The 18,251-nt window shown below is 40.1% G+C and overlaps 1 protein-coding gene across 1 annotated transcript in view; it reads right to left on the bottom strand.

Annotated features, from left to right (window-relative positions):
* Positions 1–1,296: 1,296 nt before the first annotated feature.
* The window catches only part of LOC124245895 (AF4/FMR2 family member 2-like), a 180,028-nt gene continuing 163,073 nt past the window's right edge, over positions 1,297–18,251 (bottom strand). The window contains exons 4-5 of the mRNA XM_046673714.1: positions 13,956–14,816; positions 1,297–1,386 (exon numbers count right to left, since the gene is read on the bottom strand). Of these exons, the coding sequence (XP_046529670.1) occupies positions 1,297–1,386; positions 13,956–14,816 (951 nt within the window). The remainder of the gene's footprint in view (positions 1,387–13,955; positions 14,817–18,251) is intronic.

The raw sequence follows: 18,251 nt of genomic DNA on the forward strand, positions 1-18,251 counted from the left end.
CTGTCAGATTGCCATTTACAAAAATTAACAGTAATCTTTTCTCAGCAGTGATCAAGTACAGTTATTGCTTGTTTGATTACATAGCTTTTATGTGTATATTGTTACACAGTTTAGAAAAATATATATTTCTGTCTGCCTATGAAAATCTCATAATGAACTATGTCCCAATTAAAATTCACAAACGAGATCTAGTATTTTGTCAGTAATTTATTCCCGACCCAATATGTATTTTAACATTCCAAAGCATTGATATTAATACACTGAAATTTTAAACATCGATTTTGACTAATCCTATTTAAGAGTTGAGCCAGTGCTGAAGCGAAGGCAGAGAGTGCCTCTTTTGGTTTTGTGTGTATAGAAGGCATTGGCCTTCAATCTTTCAATCTTCCCACACTCTAAAGGCTAATTTCAGGGAGATGCAATAACACACTGCAGCTGCAATTTCCTTTCTTTTCCTCCCAGAAGGTGAAACGAACATATTTATGTGGTAGGGATGCCTTTTCCTTCATAAGTCAAAATATAGAAGCTAGATGTTGTTTTTTCACATGGCTAATATATTTACTGGAGCATCTCAACTAAGGAAATTTTAGGTGTATTTTGAGTTGTGGAAAGTGGCAAGGTTCCATGTTGCACTTGGTTACTTTTGATGCAAGTGCTCTCAGACGAAGGTTTCACCTGTGGCCTTTCAGGACTTCCATTCCTGAGTGAGGAACGTGCAGCCTATTAGCAGACTAATGTGTTTCTATTAAGCCAGCTTTGCAGAGTCCTTCGAGCATCAAGATTATCTAATTCTATAAATTGTACCACTGTTCTTGAAGATGCTGATCACTTCTTTGTTGTAACTTAATGTCCAGAGTTATGAATCTAGAGCTGAAGGCTCAGCTCTCTAACTAGGTGTGGTGAGGCTCTCAGCTCCCAAAGTCTCTGTGTTTAGGATAATTTCAAAATAAGGAAATACACAGGAGTTAGAGCATTTCAAACAGTTGAGAACAGAAGAGGAGTGGATAAGTAAAATCAAGGAAATATATTATGATTAATTTTCCTATATTTGAAAAACAATTTCAATCCTAGTAACTATGGAGTGCAAAAATCTTGTAAAATCAGTTCCACTCCTTTATCCTGCTTCCACCACCAGAAATTCATGACCTTGACTGAAAAGTAATGACCATGTCCACCAAATAAAGGCAAGGAAGCAGAGCAGAATAGCTTTTGAGGTAGGAATTTATATAGATAGCCAGTCATAACAACTCTACTCCAAGTCCACCAAAACCAAAGGATGCAATTTCTCACTGAAGATTATGCCATGGTGAGGAGGAGAATGGTGCTGCGAGACAAGTTACCCCAACTCTCCATTGTAAACATGTTTCCCATGTAGACAGTTTGAGTCTAAAGGAAAAAGAATCAGAAAGGATCATAGCAACGTCAACAGCTATCAATACCAGAGAAATTCAACTAGAAATGTGTTCATTTGACTTCCAAAAACTGCAAAATATAAAACATAAATTTAATATTTAATATGCTCCATAACTTATGGGAAATTGTCACTTCCACTTCTGCGATTTCTAAGAAAGTGTTCAGCATATTTTCCCATGTTCTCTAAAGTGCTATAACATCGTTCTGAGTTAAGATATTAATTTTTAAGTAGCGAACCAAAAAGGCCATTTATGGGAAATAAATCCTTCATTGAAGCATAAGAAAATAATCATGATTTTTTGTACAAAGCTTTGCACAAGAAGCACTGTGCAAGCATTATTCAAAGATCATGACAGTCAAAGCCTATAGTATCATAACAGCATGACAATAAAAGAGATAGAAGAAGAAATTTATTTGCTTTCTGAAGATTTCAGTGTCAAAGAAAAGAATCTTGGACAATCGTGTAACCATCCACCAGTTGCCCAAGCTAGAAATCTTACAGTCATTTTTGATTCTCTCTGTTGGCTTCCTCTCAACGGCCCACCTAATTAATCACTGAATCTTGTCAAATCAACCTTAAAAATCTATCTCAAAAATGACCCTAATTCAAATTGCTGGCATTTCTGGCCTAGAATAGTTTAATAGCCTGCTCAATGCGCTTTCTGCCTCAAATCTCACCAGCCCTATCATGCCTGCTACTCCCTGCCCCCAGACCCCAGCCAATCCTTCCTCCAACATGACTTTCCTAAAACACTATCTACCGTACTTATAGCATTAAAAGGCTCCTCATCACCTAGAGCTAACACCAAGACCCCATCTTCCCAATCAATCACCCCTTCTAACTCCCGCAACACATATGATTCTTTTGTGTCTCATTAATCCCAGGAGTCACCAGGCCCATTTACCACCCGATGTGGGTTTATATTGTAGGAAATGCCATACTGCCACTTCTTCACCAAAAAACTTCCAATCACAAGTTCAACAGCTAGCACACAAGTTACTACCTCCTTGAAGAAGCATTCCTGAACACTTTACTCTTAGTCATTCTCTCTGCCCCCACAAAATCCTGAAAAACTGTCTATTATATTTCACTGTGATTTTTTTTTTTGGTTTTGTGTCCATATATCCCAACTTAAGCTGCTTAAGACAAGGCAGTGCATCATCATCATCTCAGTCTTCCGGCTCCTAGCACACTGCCTGGCACACAATGGGTGCTCAATAAAAGTATGTTGAATGAATGAGTAAATAAAATGAATGGATACAAGAAGATCTTTCCAACAACAGATCTTTCCAATAATGCAAATGATAATATTTTCAGATTTAAAACATCACAATTCATAAAATCAGACTCTGTGAACAAGTGAAAATGGTACACTGTTTTTTGTTGTTACTATTATGGGGTTTTTCTGGTGAGGAGAATTGGCCCTAAGCTAACATCTGTTGCCAATCTTCCTCATTTTGCTTGAGGAAGATTGTCACTGAGCTAACATCTATGTGAATCTTCCTCTATTTTGTATGTGGGACACCTCCACAGCACGGCTCAATGAGCAATGTGTAGGTCTGTGCCCAGGATCTGAACCCGTGGACCCTAGGCCACTGCAGCAGAGCATGCAAACCCAACCACTATGCCACTGGGCCAGCCGCAACACTGTTTTGTTTTTTTTTTTTAAGTTTGTCCCTGGGCCAAATGTTGCATTCAAATATCTAACAAGACCATTTTATTTGAGACTTCTTATGGGTGGATTGTGGATTCTGACTGAACTCTCTGATGTGAGTTCTTTTTACCCATCAATCTTGCCTGGGAAGGGATGTTAGATCTTCCCATCTTCCCAAGGATCTGAAGGCCCCATTTGTTCAAGAAAATAAAGATGCAGAGAGACAGTTTGGGTGTCTCAACACACAGGAGAGATCACATGGCGAGACTCCACTCAGGGTGAGCACCCTGGTCTGCATCTCCAGCAGGTGCCTGGGAGGCCATTTCTGGATGTCCTAGAGGAAGCTAGCCTCCCCAGTAAGTTTGCATCAAGACCTGGATGAACAGGAGATGCTGACAGACAGAGAAAGGTAAAAGAGCAGGTTTGCTCTAAAGCCAGGGCCATCTCCTTAACCAGCTTCAAGGGTCACCGTTCACATTGTAGTCTGTATGAAAGGTGGCCCTGAGACTATACAAGATGGCAGCTACTTTTCCCAACACCAACCTATTTAATGAAATTGCAACACAGCATAACAGTTTATGATACACACTTTAAGTAGTGAGCTATCAGGACACCCTTATATGACAGGAAGCATGGCCCTTGAAATGCCACCAACTTCCAAGGCTTTATGCAGTCCATTTCATCTGGCTAACATACGACCTCCTTTCTTCCATCAACCCAAGTATTTTAGCTTCTTGAAGCGTTAGCTCAACCTCATTTCATCTTTAAAGGCTTACAGAAATAGATCCTTTCTCCTACCACTCCTTCATTCTAAGTTGCCTCAAAACTTAGATACTGCCCTGGAGGCTGGGAAAAAGCTTCATGAAGAAAGCCATCATTCTCTAGCCCTCTCCTCCCAGAAGTCCACCCACTTTCTCAGGCCCTCCAGAGAGACACATGGACACTGGCACATGCATATGTGCACACACAGACACAAACGCTGCCGCACATCAGCTATGAAGAGTCTGTAGGGGCTGACACAGACCATCAGTCCTTTCACCCCACTTAACACAAAGTCACAGGCTGCACAAGAGGACCTGCTATTCCTAGAATCGTAGAAATCCCTACCACCCCACACCCAAGTGAAATATATGCTTTAGTCCTCCGGATTCATAAGGGATTCCAGAATCCTAATTGCATTTGGACTAGGTTCGTCTTCTCCCTAGATAAAATTATAGGATTGACGTCCTTTTACTGGTTATCTCTGAGATCATCTCTTTGCATCCTGTGATTCTGAGCCCAAGTCTGGGCATGCAAATTGTTCCCTAGCCTGGTGGCTCAGGCATTCCAATTCTAAGAAAACAAAAGACAAAATGACCTTCGCCTCATGTGTCGCTAAGGAAAAAGACCCTCAGGAATGGAGGTGTGACTTGTGGTGTTGAAGAGTATTTCTAATCCTGGGTACAAAGCCTTCTTAGCCACCTGTCTTTAGGTCTGAGGGAGCCTCTACTCCACTGGCCAGTCCTACCTTGACTACAGACGCCTCTCCTGACTCTAAGATTCTGCTCTCTACAAGTTGCAAGGCTGACCTTCCTACTTTCTCTACTCAAAACCACCTTTCTATTGATGACAGGAAGAGCAAGTCAAACGGTTTTCACTGTCTGAAGCTTTGTCTATATCTAGCCCAGAGGTCAGCACACTAAGTTTTGCAAGTCAAATTCAGCCCACTGCCTGTTTTTGTATGGCTCACAGGCTAAGAATGTTTTTTACACTGTAAGATGGTTGGAAGAAATCAAAAGAAGAATATTTTGCGACACATGGAAATATGTAATATTTAAGTTTCAGTATTCATATATACAATTATTGGCACACAGCCATGCCCACTTGTTTATGTATTGTCTATGACTGTTCTCATCCTACAATGGCAGAGTCGAGTACTTGCCACACACTGCATGGCCCACAAAGTTGAAAATATTTGCTTTACAGAAAAGGTTTGCCCACCTAAGCTCTAGCTATAATCAAGTCAACTGCACTGACAAATGTTTTTTTCTCTATTATTTAATTGTAAAAAAAACTTTATACTTACTATGCTAAAAGATTTTCAGAAATCAGTTTTGCACAATTGTATTTACGCAGTTTATCCATAGCAATTATCTTTCACATAGGTGCAGTCAAATTGAAGAGCTTAAAGAGAATTTGGCTCAGAACCATTGTGGACTAAATCTGAAGTCAGTTCTGAGACATGGAAGCCCATCTCTCTTCTACGGACTAACTTAGGTTTTTCACAATGAACACTGACTAACCTCCCTCCATCCCCAGTCTGGGAAGTGTGCAGAACGATCTCTCTCATAGTGATTTGAACAGTGTCACCCTAAAGTTCATGCCTCCCCAGAACCTCAGAATGTGACTTTATTTGGAAATATGGTCTTTGCAGATGTAATCAAAGATCGAGGCATGAAATCATATTGGATATAGAGGGGGCCCTAAGTCTTATAAGAAAAGGAGAGGACACAAGAGACAGGGAAGCAGGCCATGTGAAGATGAAGGCATAAACTGGAGCGATGCTGCCACAAGCCAAGGAATGCCTGGGCCCACCAGAAGCTATGAAGAGGCAAGAAAATATTCTCCCCTAGAGTGATTGGAGGGAGCTCAGCCCTGCTGACACCTGTTTAATTTCTAGCTTCCATAACTTGTGGGAGAATACGTTTCTGTTTTCAGCCAGCCAGCTTATGATACTTCATTATGGCATCTACAGAACACTAATATATCTCCCATTTTGAAACTTGAAAATTTTTGAAAGACCATTAACCACCATTCAGTTCATTCATTCTTACAGTAATGTCCTAAGGAAGAGTCTAGGGATTACCTGCATTCTTTTGCTGAGGTACAGGGAGACTCACCCATCTAGTATCTGTGAAAAAAAGCCAGAGATCCTGCCTGCTCCTAGCCAGCTACTCTTATAATTTGATGATCCATAAGTTTTTAAAATTAACCTTCTTGGGGGGCTGAAACATTTGAGAGAAGTTGTACTCCTCCTATAGCAATTATTTACATGCCCACTTTTACTGACCTCTCATTCACATCTAAGGTTTATCTTGAGGGTGGTTGTGTTTCGGCCACAGAAATCCAGATTTTAGCAATGTTGTCTGAGCATTCTGCTAAAATCATCCTACCAAATAGACAAAAACTTGGAAACTTTATGAACCAAGAAAAGGTCCTCTAACAAGTTGTGTCATATGTTACTCATTTCAGAATATTGCAAAAACACTACTTCTCACCATTTTTGTAAATGAAAAACACATGACTATAACCTGTTTAATACCACAAGAAAAATTGCTCTTTCGGCATGTTTGGCCCCAGACTTTTGAAATATGAACCCAACAAGGGAATTTCAACTTAAGCTGGATTCAGCTCATTATTCTCTTGCCCCTTATGTGCCAGTAGAGGAGCTGCTTTTAGAAAATTAACCCATACATATACAGTAGCACACTATACACCAAATGCTAACGTGGACATGGCACTGAAGACCTGGGTTCTAGTCCCAGCATCGCCACTTGCTGGCTGTGTGACTTTAGGCAAGTGACTCTTAGTCTCTCTGAGTTTCTCATAGTTTTTACATCTATGAAAAGAGAATGATAATAATCCCAGACCCAGTTAGAACTGAATCAAAACAAGATGGCTACGGAGAGAGGGAAATGGGGAGGTGCTGGTCAAGGGGTACAAAGTTTCAGTTACACAAGATGAATGAGTTCCGGAGATCTAATATACAGCAATGTGACTGTAGTTAACAATACTGTATAACATACCTGAAATTTGCTAAGACGGCAGATCTTAAGTATTCTCGCCACACACACACAAAAAATGGCAGCTATATGACGTGGTAGATATGTTAATTAGCTTGATTTTGAAGATTGTTTCACAATATATATGTATATCGAAACATCACATTGTAGCCCTTGAATATATACAACTGTTATTTGTCAATTATACCTCAATAAAGCTGGAAAAAATAAGATAATGTATGCAAAAGCATTTGTAAACTATAAAGTATAAAGGTTTTGGTTATTGTTATCTATACTATAAATTCTATTTGGTATCCAAAGTATAGTACTTTCTAAAAAGATAGTTAATTAAAGATTATTTGCTTTCACACCAATTAAAAAAATACTAACAAGACTTACAACAGCCATAAAGAGTTTTATAACTCCTCTCTAAAGCCCTTTGCATTCACGATTGGGTTGAATCAATATGGTTATCTACCTGTCAATTTTTCTTATTCTTTAACGCAGAATGTGAGCAGTCTGTTTTTTATGACTGGCTCAGAATGTACTAAGCTAATCGATATATCCAGTGATAACAGGATGATTTGGAACGCACGTAACAAAAGCTTATCACTTTACTGCATACTGAATCTGTCAAAATATTTTCCTAGAAGTAATGTGAAAATAGAAGTTCTCCATCTTTCACTATGTTAGTGGGTGGTGACAAAAGGATTAGGAGGCTATTTCCTGAGTTCACAGCTTGGTGTTTTCCAGTGAAATGCAGCATATAGTTGTTTATCTTTTTAAAAATGAGTTGAAATATAATAACACTCGAGGCTGAATTGGTAACCAATGCCTAAAGAAGATGCAATTCTAGTTTGCCCCTAGTCTTAAAAATTCCCCAACTGTTCTGAAGGGTGATAGTGAGAAGTGCACAGCAGGCAGGGCTCGCACCCCTCCATGCTGCTCTAAAGCCCACACTCTGGGAGGGTATGGGCGAGGGAAGGCATGGCTGAAGTGACTTTGCAAACAAGGTGGGCTTGCCTTATCCACAAAGGACTAGTACACCCTCAGAGATTTACAGCTGGAAGAAACCTCACTGAGCTAGTCTTAACTCCTCATGCAAAAGCACCTTCTCGAGTTCACAAAGCAAGTCCAGGTCAACTGGAAGCCACATCTCAGTAGACTTCGTCCAAACTCTGCATACGACTCTGTAATACATCACACGTTCCCTCACAGAAGATTTACTTTCAGCTATCTCATAAAGAATCACTACAATTATTAATAAATAGTGATGTTTTAAAACATATCACTATTAATGATGATTTAAATTTGCAGAGTACAAGAATTGAAGAGGTATTTTTTAACAGAATAAGAATAAATCAGTCCTTTGGCTTCTTTCCAACCAAAAAATGTTAAAAGTGACAAGGGATTTAAAAGCACAGAACACCAAGACAGTTGTGCTGAAACCAAATAGTGTAATTCATTTAATAGATAGAATGTTGAAATAGCTGACGTTGTTCCAGGATGCTAATGGGTAGAATCACTTACACACAGCCTTAGAAAAGAAAATATATATGCAAAAGAACAGGACTTGAGGAAATAAGAAGCAAAAAAAAAAAAAATCATGCATTTGCGTAATCTTTACTAAGCCAAAGTTGAGATCTATTCCTGAGTTTGACCAGCACTAATGAGAAATGGAGGGAAAAGGGCTACTGAGGGACAGGGACTCGTAAGGAAGGAGAACACAGTTTAGAACAACCATTTCAGCGCTACTTTAGAAGGAACCTTGGAAAAGCATGTCAAGGAAAATGTGATGCCTACAGGGCAAGAAATGAGATGTGCTTTCTTATAAGGGAGAAAAGAACACAGGAACTCAGAAATTACTGCTTGAATTGGTGAGAGCAATTGGCTTGAGAGAGTTCCTAGGTCACGACCCATGAAGCCATTGGGAAAGCGAAGTTTCAAGTTCATCATCACAATCTGGCTGCCACATTGCCTAGGCATTCAAGACACTTAAGTGCCTGGCTTTGAGCCCTATCTCACTTCGGTCCTACAAATCCACAGCTGCAGACAATCTGGTCTATCCCCACAATATACCTTGCATGTTTTCAACTCCCTCTTTTTGTACTAGCCATTCTTTCCAAATATCACTGATTTGCACACATAGGAAATGCCCTCCAGTTCCCTCTTCACCTACTGTAATTCCACCCAGTATTCAAGGTCCAGTTGAAAATCTATCTTGCATTCTATCTCTGTGAAAGCTTCCAGGGTTACTCGTACGTGTCAGTGTCTAGTGAAGCGGCCCTATGATTGTGAGCACGGTCTCAGCCACCCCTCCCCAAGACACCTTTCCCAATCACCAAAAGAAGGCAATCTTAACTGAATCCTCTCCTAGCATCTCCGACCTCTCCATCACAAAGAATGCAAGGCTCTTCTACTTGCATTACTCACTATCCTTTTCAGATGTTCAGTTGGGGCCACTTCATTCAGCTTAGGGAGACACTAAAATTAGGGGGAAATGAAGAGGGGAGATAAAGAAAACAAATCTTAATACCAGTGAGACCAAGGAGTTGTAAGAGTTAGTCAAAAAGCACAAACAAAACGTAACCATTAGGTGATGGACTGGCAGAGGATAGACAAAGCTTTCTGGTTCCTACGCTTCTACGGAATAAATGCTAAGGTCAAGGTCTCTGCCGGCACCCTGAAGGTGCGAGAATTTTCAGAGGTGTCTGTATTCATTCTCGAAGGGGTGGGAATTAGACCAGTTACAGCCTTAGACTGGATACTATTTTATTTCCATAAGAATGGACAAAAAAATAATAAACTCGTGATGTACACCAAGTAAAAAATGCTTGCATGGGTTGCACACAGCAGCAGGAAGACCTTCCATTCTTTGAAGGAGCTGCCTCTACGGTTTCCACGTAGCTGCCCAGGCACATCCAGCACATGAATGAGAAGTTGCCAGCATTCTCTGCAGTTCTCACACAAGAGACCCGAGCTTCCTATCTACCTTATAATATATAAAGCCAATTACACCCACAGCATTCACTGCATAGGATAGAAAACAAGACAGGCCCAATCACGAATGTGCACAGTAACTTTTCAGCTGGCTGACAAAGGTAGCCACTCAAATAAGCTAAAGCCAAATCCCATCATTCATATCAACTCCATTAAACTTTTCTAAGAGACTCCTAATTTGGAACCTCAGCCTTAGGTCACAGTCAAGAACAGCTTGTAAAGCAAATGACCCTCAATGGTGATGTCACACCACACATTAGTATTGCACTTATGAAAGCTTATTGACCTAGGATGGAAAAACTTAACACATGTCATTGATCCTTTCATTTGCACGCAATCATTTACTTCCTAAACAATACTAATAACAAATTGCACCAAAATACAAAGCTATCTACACTGGAAGATTTTTATTCTACTGAAAAAATAAACAAAAACATCTGTAATGAAATTATACATAAAGCTACATTTATTAACAAATTCATTTCCTAATAAAACCCCATCTGCAAGCAACCCTCACTTGATATAAATAGGTCTTTTACTGTTTTCAGATGCAGTTCTCGGAGAATTCTTCTAAGCTCAACTATAAGAACACATCAGTTTGGTTTGTTTTTTTCAGGTTGCCTGGAATGTTAGTAGATTCTGTAATAGATTTCTGTAAAAAAGTTTTTAAATAAATTATTTGTTTAAAAATCATGCTTCAATTGAAAAGCTGACATTTTGCAATAAAGTTGGTTAGACTTCTAGTATCCTTATTACAGATACAGAAATTCTAAAAAGCAAGGAAATGTTTCAAGGACAGGAAATAAAGTTTCCCCACTGTTTACAGAAGCATAGACAGGTAAACAAACATGGGTGCACACAAGTGCACATTTCACGTCAATGACAATTTATGATCTCTCAACTCACAAATAACATCCTATCTGTTTATCTGTATACCTTAGTATGCTGTCTGTTTTCCAGTCATTCAACCCCCAACGCCTTCCAAATGCACTTCACTAACATGCCAGCCTCCTGTCACTAGAGCCAGGGAGAGAGTTGGGAATACTCAAAGAAATCCTGTGATTGCTCTATTGACAAGCTTTATAGTAATGACTCAAAGAAATGCTACCACTCATGGAAGATGGCTACTTTGACTAGGGACCCAGAACCCAATGCCTGGTTCTCTGGAACTCTTGGCGCCAGGGACTCGGGCTGAATTCTAATGCTAAGTGCTTTTGAAAAGTGCATCAGGATTTAATAGGGTGAATTTCCAGACTTGGTCAGAGTTTCAGCTGCATAAATTCCAGTAGGTTCAAAGCGCCATGATACTCCACCCTGTCTATATTTATGCCCACGTTTAATCTACAATCTTCTAAGTTCTCTGTTAGGCTGTCTAACCTCTCATTTCCTTTCCTCTTATTTTTGGTTTTCACATTACGCTTCATATTACCCTATTCTCCTGACTTTAGGGCCCTAAGCTTCTCTCTAGTCCTCTTTCAAATCTTTCTTTGAGACCTATATTTTAAAATAGGTACTTTTTTCAATGATCTCTTATCATGATTTTATTGCATCTGACCCATTTTTCATACAAGGTTGTACCAAAGTCTCTTTGTACCGTCACCAAAGGCTATGTGCACACAGGCTGCTCCTTGGAGCATCATCTCTGGAGCTGATGACTGCTCAGACTCTCTTTGGAAATGTACCTCTCACTGGTGAGCCAGAGCACTGAGTGAAAGCATAAAGTTGTTTCGGAATCTGAGTCAGACATGTTGTGAATATATAAGAGAGAGGATTACAATGGGCTGGACCTCAATGAGTCTGTGACCTGTCACTCTGCTAATGAGGTATGGACAGAAGCTGACGGACCTCTTGATGGGCCATTTCCAGACCAGTCCTGAGTGACGGCACCGCCATGCAAGGAGGGAACAACAGCAGATACCCCAACCTCCCATTATACTCCTTGTTCAAAGCAGGCTTCTTTTTGGTTTTCAAGTATTACAATCGTGTGTTAAATCATCCAGCGTAAATTAGGATTAGGATTGTACAGGAGCAGGGCAGAATAAGACACTGGCAGACAGAGTACAGTTAAAGAAATGTAATTGAGGATGGATTTCCTAGCAATTGTTTACTTTGGTTCACATTATTTGACTAACATTAAGGCTTAGAAAATGTAATCAAATAACCATTTTTGAAATTCATTCATTCAACAAACATTTATTGAGTATCTACTATGTGCCAGGCATTTGCTAGGCAGTTGGGATACAGAGAAGAATGAGACATTCCTTGCTCTCCAGGAGCTCACAGTCTAATAGAGGAGACAGACACATAAACAGATAACTGGTATACAATGAAATATGTGCCAGTCAAGGGGTATATAAGGTGACGGGGAGCCCAGAGGAAGCAGTTTGTAGTGAAACCTGATGGAATCAGGGAAGCTTTCACAGAGAAAGTGACAATTGAGTAGACTTGAAGGAGAAAGAGGACTTCACCAGGAAGACGAGGGAGAGTAGGGAAAGACATTCTAGGCTGATGGGGCAGGCACAAAAGCAAGGAAGTGTGATAAAGCATGACAAGACGGGGAGCCACAGGTAGCTCCACATGGCTGGGATTTCATCTGCATATGAAGAAGTAGTGAAATATGAGGTCAGAAAGGGAGTATGAAATCAGAGAGTGAAGAGCTTTGTATGCGGGACTAAGAAATCTGGGCTTTTTTCTGGAAGTGATGAGAAGGCACTGAAGAATCCAAAGCAGGGAGTGACATGGTCAGATCTGGCCATTAGATCAGGCTGGATGGAGGATGGATTGGAAGAGGGTGAGACTAGAGAAGGGAGACTAGATAGGAGGGGCTATCACAGCGGTCCAGGCGAGAGGTGCTCCTGGTGCTTCGAAGGCAGTGCTGGTGAAGAGGTGACGGATTGGAGAGAGATTTAGGAGAAAGTTTGACAAGATTTGATGAATGATGATACAAAAAGCAAAACTGCCTCAGAAAGCAAACAATATTAAAAGCATGCATTCAGAAATTACAACCAGTAACCCCAGTCCTCCCTTCCCTTGTGTTCCAATCGTCCTCTGAAATCACCACATCTGCTGAGTATGAATAAAGGAAGCAGAGCCAGAGGGGACATATGGACAGACTTCTCTAATTCAGACACCACTAACTTGGAATCTGCAACAATTCAGACTGTGACTCCTACTGAGTAAGAATTTCAACCTACTTTCTTCCTCTGTGTCTTTAGTCACCAGTAACAGGAATCCAATCTAAAAGCAGTGGCTTCTTCCAATCAAGTGCTTGAGGTGCAGTAGGCAGCCGTTTACATGGCGGTATGTGAGGGGCACCCAATATGTCCCCCACCCAGGGGCCACAAGGCCTGGGATCCAATCATTAGCGATTCATTCCTTTGGGGGAGGCTTTGGTCCCTCCGGACTTCTCTTTTACAAGGCAATGATTTCAGAGACGGGTAGGACATTTAGTCATTCTAAACCCAGTGGGATTTTGATTGAGCATAATGCCTTTGGCTTTGACAGAAGGGATCAAGGTAGTACAAGAGGGCTACGTAGGTATTTGTAGAAGAAGGTGATGCAGAAGGGAAGATTGAGGGAGACAGAAGGTAACATTAAGGTCTTGCCAAGGAACAGCCCTGCAAGCACTCAAGACACTAAGATTCTTGAAGAATACCTTCCGCTGCTAGTTCCAGCAAACCACACATGTACATTCTTCTACCTTAAGGAACGCCTATATTTTATGTTTATGAAATGTTATTAGATAGTCAAGGCCAGTGGTGACTCACAATCTCTTCCCAGACCTCATACTGCTTATGACCAATTAAAATCTCCTACGTTATTAATTTGTACATAATGTTACTACAAATGCATTGTCTGAAAGTATTTTATGACTCCAACTTTTCATTCACTCAGACTGACCTTGTCTTTGGTCATTCAAAATTATGGAGATTTAACTGTATTTGCAGAGTGTTAATCAGTCAAGTCACAAGCGACAGAAGATGAAGAATCAGACTCTGACCTTGAAGAGTCCCATCTAGGGCTCAAGAAGGTAAATAAGAGCTGCTTGTGAATCCTTGATTATAAAGGTTAGAGCAGCAAACTGAAAAAATGAAACAAAACCAAACAAAACTTTAAAATTACTTACTTCATTTGTTTGGAGAATCGTGAACTTTGGCAGTTTAGTCTTTGAACTGGCTGCACTGGGTTTTCCATCCAAGAGTGATCCAAAGGACAGATTCCCAAAGCTGTTCTCGAATTCAATCGAAGGTTTTAGCGTTGGAGAGATGTCCGGTGCCTGGTCCTGGCCATCCATGGGTCTGACATATGCAGTTGGTTTTTGCTGCCCCATGCTTGTTTTGCAGTAAAGCCCTGGTGGGAAGTTTTGAACTGAAAGGCCACTGCTGGGAGCTAATAAAGAGGAAGCAACTAGGGGAGACCCCGGCGCTTGCACTGTAAATTCAGATTCTTCTGGTGAGTTGGATTGAAAGATTTCTTTGAATGTATCCCCTCCACTGGACTTGAGATTACTGTCTTCCTTTGCAGATGGGTTTGACTCTTCAAGTGCTCCAACTTGAGGCTGTTCAGCTGGGTAGACAAAGAAGTCTTCCAGTCTGGCTTGGGGCTGGTCCTGTGTAGATGGCTGCATCTTGCTTGGCTGACTACCGGCCTGGCTGGCTGGTACAATGCTAGCATTATGAGTATCTCGTGGCCAGTCAGGTTTTGATTTCCTGTTGCTGTGTATTAGAGTTGAATTCAGTATCACGACAGAAGGTGGAGGCATTGGTGCTGAGGCGTGAGTGTTATCCTGGTGAGGTGGGATCATTCGGTTCTTTTGTTCTGCAAAAAAGCTTGGTTCGTTTTTGTTGATGGGAGTCTGGGGCATGGAATTCTTTGGGATTCCCACTAGATGATTCTGATTAGAATGATTAGTTAGCAAATCCTTCATTTCATCATAGTTTCCCAGCGTGTTCTGGACTCGGTTGGCAAGTGCATCACCTTTGTTTGTCTAAAATAACAAAAAGATGGGGGTGGGAGGAGAGAGAATGAATAGGTTTGTGTTTCCTAATGTTAATGTTTCAAACAGATGTTCTAAGTAGACTAACATATAGGGTTCTTTAAAATTCTCATGCTGCCAGATAATTTCATACTTTCCATGTGCTATGTAAGAAAAAAATCAATAACACTATTGAAAGAGCCTCTTGGAATGAGCTGTGCGATGAACATTTGCATACTCCCTGGCCTGTCCTTAAACATGCTCATCGGGAGAAAGTTTGAAATTACATCATTTATGAATTTTATTAGCAAAACAACTTATTTTATGTCAGATGAGCTGAACTGTTACATTCTCCATTATGATTAACAACTTCCGCTTACCAATCATTGGAATTAAAATGGGATGTTCGACTTATGTTTGCTCTTGACACGTCAGCTTTTGCACTACATTACACCATGAAAAAGGCTTAGCCCATTGGATAAGGAAGTCAGTTAAATTGTGCTATCATGACTACATTCAGTTTAGAAAAGGCATGGGATTAAACAACATCTAATTGAGCTAACATGACTAAAGCGAATCTAATTCCTTTTAATCAAAGGACTGTATAAATTACTGGTGTCTGCCTACATATTCTGGGGGCAACTGTGTTTACATATTGATGATTCATACTCGTTTACTTTGAAATGGTACAATTGTTCATCAACAGTGACTCAAGCTCTCCTGTGTCTTTTCAATGATTTACGGAAATTTATTCAAGAATTTAAACCATTGCTTAAGTAAATCAAAACAAAGTCAGATTTTCAAAGTAATGTTGGCAACTAAATCATTCTACAGACAATCAACATACCAGCTATACCATCCCCAGTAGGATACGTATACTAATCTTATTTAAATGGCTGTGATTGTTTTAAAGTAAATAAGTTCCAGTGTAGGTTTTTGTAATATAGAAAGCGCAGCTTTCATAACTAAAAAATGGTGGATAGCTATATAGTTGGAAATGACTTTGATGAAAGCTCAGCTGTTCATCTTAGAAAGTGACTTTTTATTATTCTCTTTTACCTGCCAAAGGTGTTATCAAAACAAGATGTTGAATTCATAAGGACAAAGGACTTCTTTGTGCCTAGGTTGCACTATCCTGGCCCAAGATATTGCAGTGAAACAAGGCCACCAGCATCCATGGAGCTATGTGGCAACAGGACCACTGGATGAGGAAGACACCCAACCTAAGTAGCCTCCATGTCCCAGGAGCCATTAGCATGCTCTCCATGCACAGGAGGGGTGACCACCTCCCCATTGGTACAACCTCCATTGAAGATAGATGTTTAACACCTAAGATTTCTCACACGCGTTTAACATAGCCCAGTCTCCTGGCACACACAGAGAGTGTGCCTATCCAAGTCTGGTCTCCCACTCTAAACCTAGGTTGTATGGCTGTGTGCTTTCTCTGTATGTGGAGATGGGAGAGTGTGCAGATGAATGGAGGGTGAAGTGCCGGACATGGATGAAATCATCCTGGGGAACAAAATGTAGAATGAGAAGATCGGGCTCAGGAGGGCACCGTGGAGAACACCAATCTTTAATGCACTGGGAGAAGAAGAGGAGCCAGCAAAGGATACAAAAAGGAACAACCAGAGGGGGCATCAAACTGGAAACCCTGGCTTTCGTATTAGAATGATCTCCACATACTGTATACAGTATTCAACTCATATCATGTGTTAAATCATACAAGACACTTCCAAAGAAATGAGGGCAGTTAGGGAAATATGATTTCAAAGATTAAGGAAAAGTATGCTAAATATATGCTAAGAGGGCTCTGTTGGGGATGAGGAGTTTTAGAAATCAAATAAATATATGTCAATTTTAGTTTTCTTATCCTCAAGAACATCTTACATTGCATCACATGCAACCTTGGTGCTGAAGTAGTGATTAAACAATTAACATTCCATATAATCCTCAGCTGAATAATCGCTCCATTTTCAGAAGTACATTTGAAAGGCATATTTAATAGATAGAGATGGGTAGAAATCACTTTTATTCCCTGAAAGTCCCTAGATTTGTCAATTTTAATGGCAGAAATTACTTTTCAGCTAAGACAAGAATAAACTCTTTGTATATAGTGGTCTCCTTCAATGGAGTTGCACAATGAACCATTTGGGCACCAGCCAAAACCAGTCTCTCTATTCAATCCCTAAATTCAAAACAAAGAGATTTCATTGTGCTGAGGGCTCAGTAAGAATTTGATGCAGGCTTTCAATATTTGCCGGGTTGTTCCACTCCTCAAACAGCTTACCTCTTGGGTCAGATGATAGCCTAATGAACACTAATACCTGGTTATCTTCAAGGATCTAACCCAACAAGGGGAAACAACACCCTTTCTTTTCCTATTTTAAATACTTTAAGTTTACATTGTTTCATTTAATGAATTAGGATATGTTTCTTTCCATCAGACAAAGAGAATTCTATAACCTATGAGTTTTTCCTGTTCGCCTTAGCCACCAGGAAGCATAAAGTTCAATTTATTGAACTTTCATTGAAAGTTCATTGACCTTTCGTTGAAACAGAGCTTGACAGAATCAGAACCTTGCCCCGAGATGTCACAGAGACGACAAGACCACAACACCTCAAAGCCCTGAGAAGTCATTCACTCTCTCCAGGCCAACATCATCAGGACCCAAGAACCTCAAGGCCCATTTGCTTGCAAGCAAGCTAGTCACATTCCTGTTCCTGTTCAGCAGTCAATGGAAGGAATATGCTCATCCTTTCTTCAATGGAGGGAAACTTAGGTTTTAATGGCTCTTCATTTATGTCTACTGTTATAATGATCTGGGTTTCTGATGCATGCTTAGAATTTTTTTCCATCTCTAGGTTTTAACACATACTTAAAATTAGGAGAACTCCTAAATTGGTCAATGTCTAAAACTGTGCCTAGATAAATAAAATTAGAGGAAAATTGAGAGTTCTCTGAATAACTCTAGAAAATCAGCCTGCTACTACACAGGGTATACTACAGTTATGATTTCTTTGCCTTCATAAAACTATGAGCTCTTAAAGGTCAGAGACCACCCTTTATTCACCTTTATATCCTCCAGACTTATTAACACCATGTCTGGTGCACATTAGGTACTCAATATATTTTTGATAAATTGAACAGAATCAAATTATAATTCATACCCTACCTATATCAAAATAAAGGATTTGCAATAACATGTATTAAAAGGTACATACATAGAAAAGCAAAAGTCAAGCTCATTTGGTTGCTGTGACTGAACATTAAATTGAACTTTGAGCTTCTTGGTAGCTAAGGGAAAAAGGAAAAGCTCATAGCTTATAGAATTCCCTTTGTTTGATGGAAAGAAGCATATCCTAATTCATTAAATGAGACAAATGTTTGCCAGATACTAAAATGTGAAAAGGAATTCCTCTCATTGGTTCAGTTACAAGAACCTT

This window comes from Equus quagga, chromosome 10 (assembly GCF_021613505.1).
Source record: "Equus quagga isolate Etosha38 chromosome 10, UCLA_HA_Equagga_1.0, whole genome shotgun sequence".
NCBI lineage: Eukaryota > Metazoa > Chordata > Mammalia > Perissodactyla > Equidae > Equus > Equus quagga.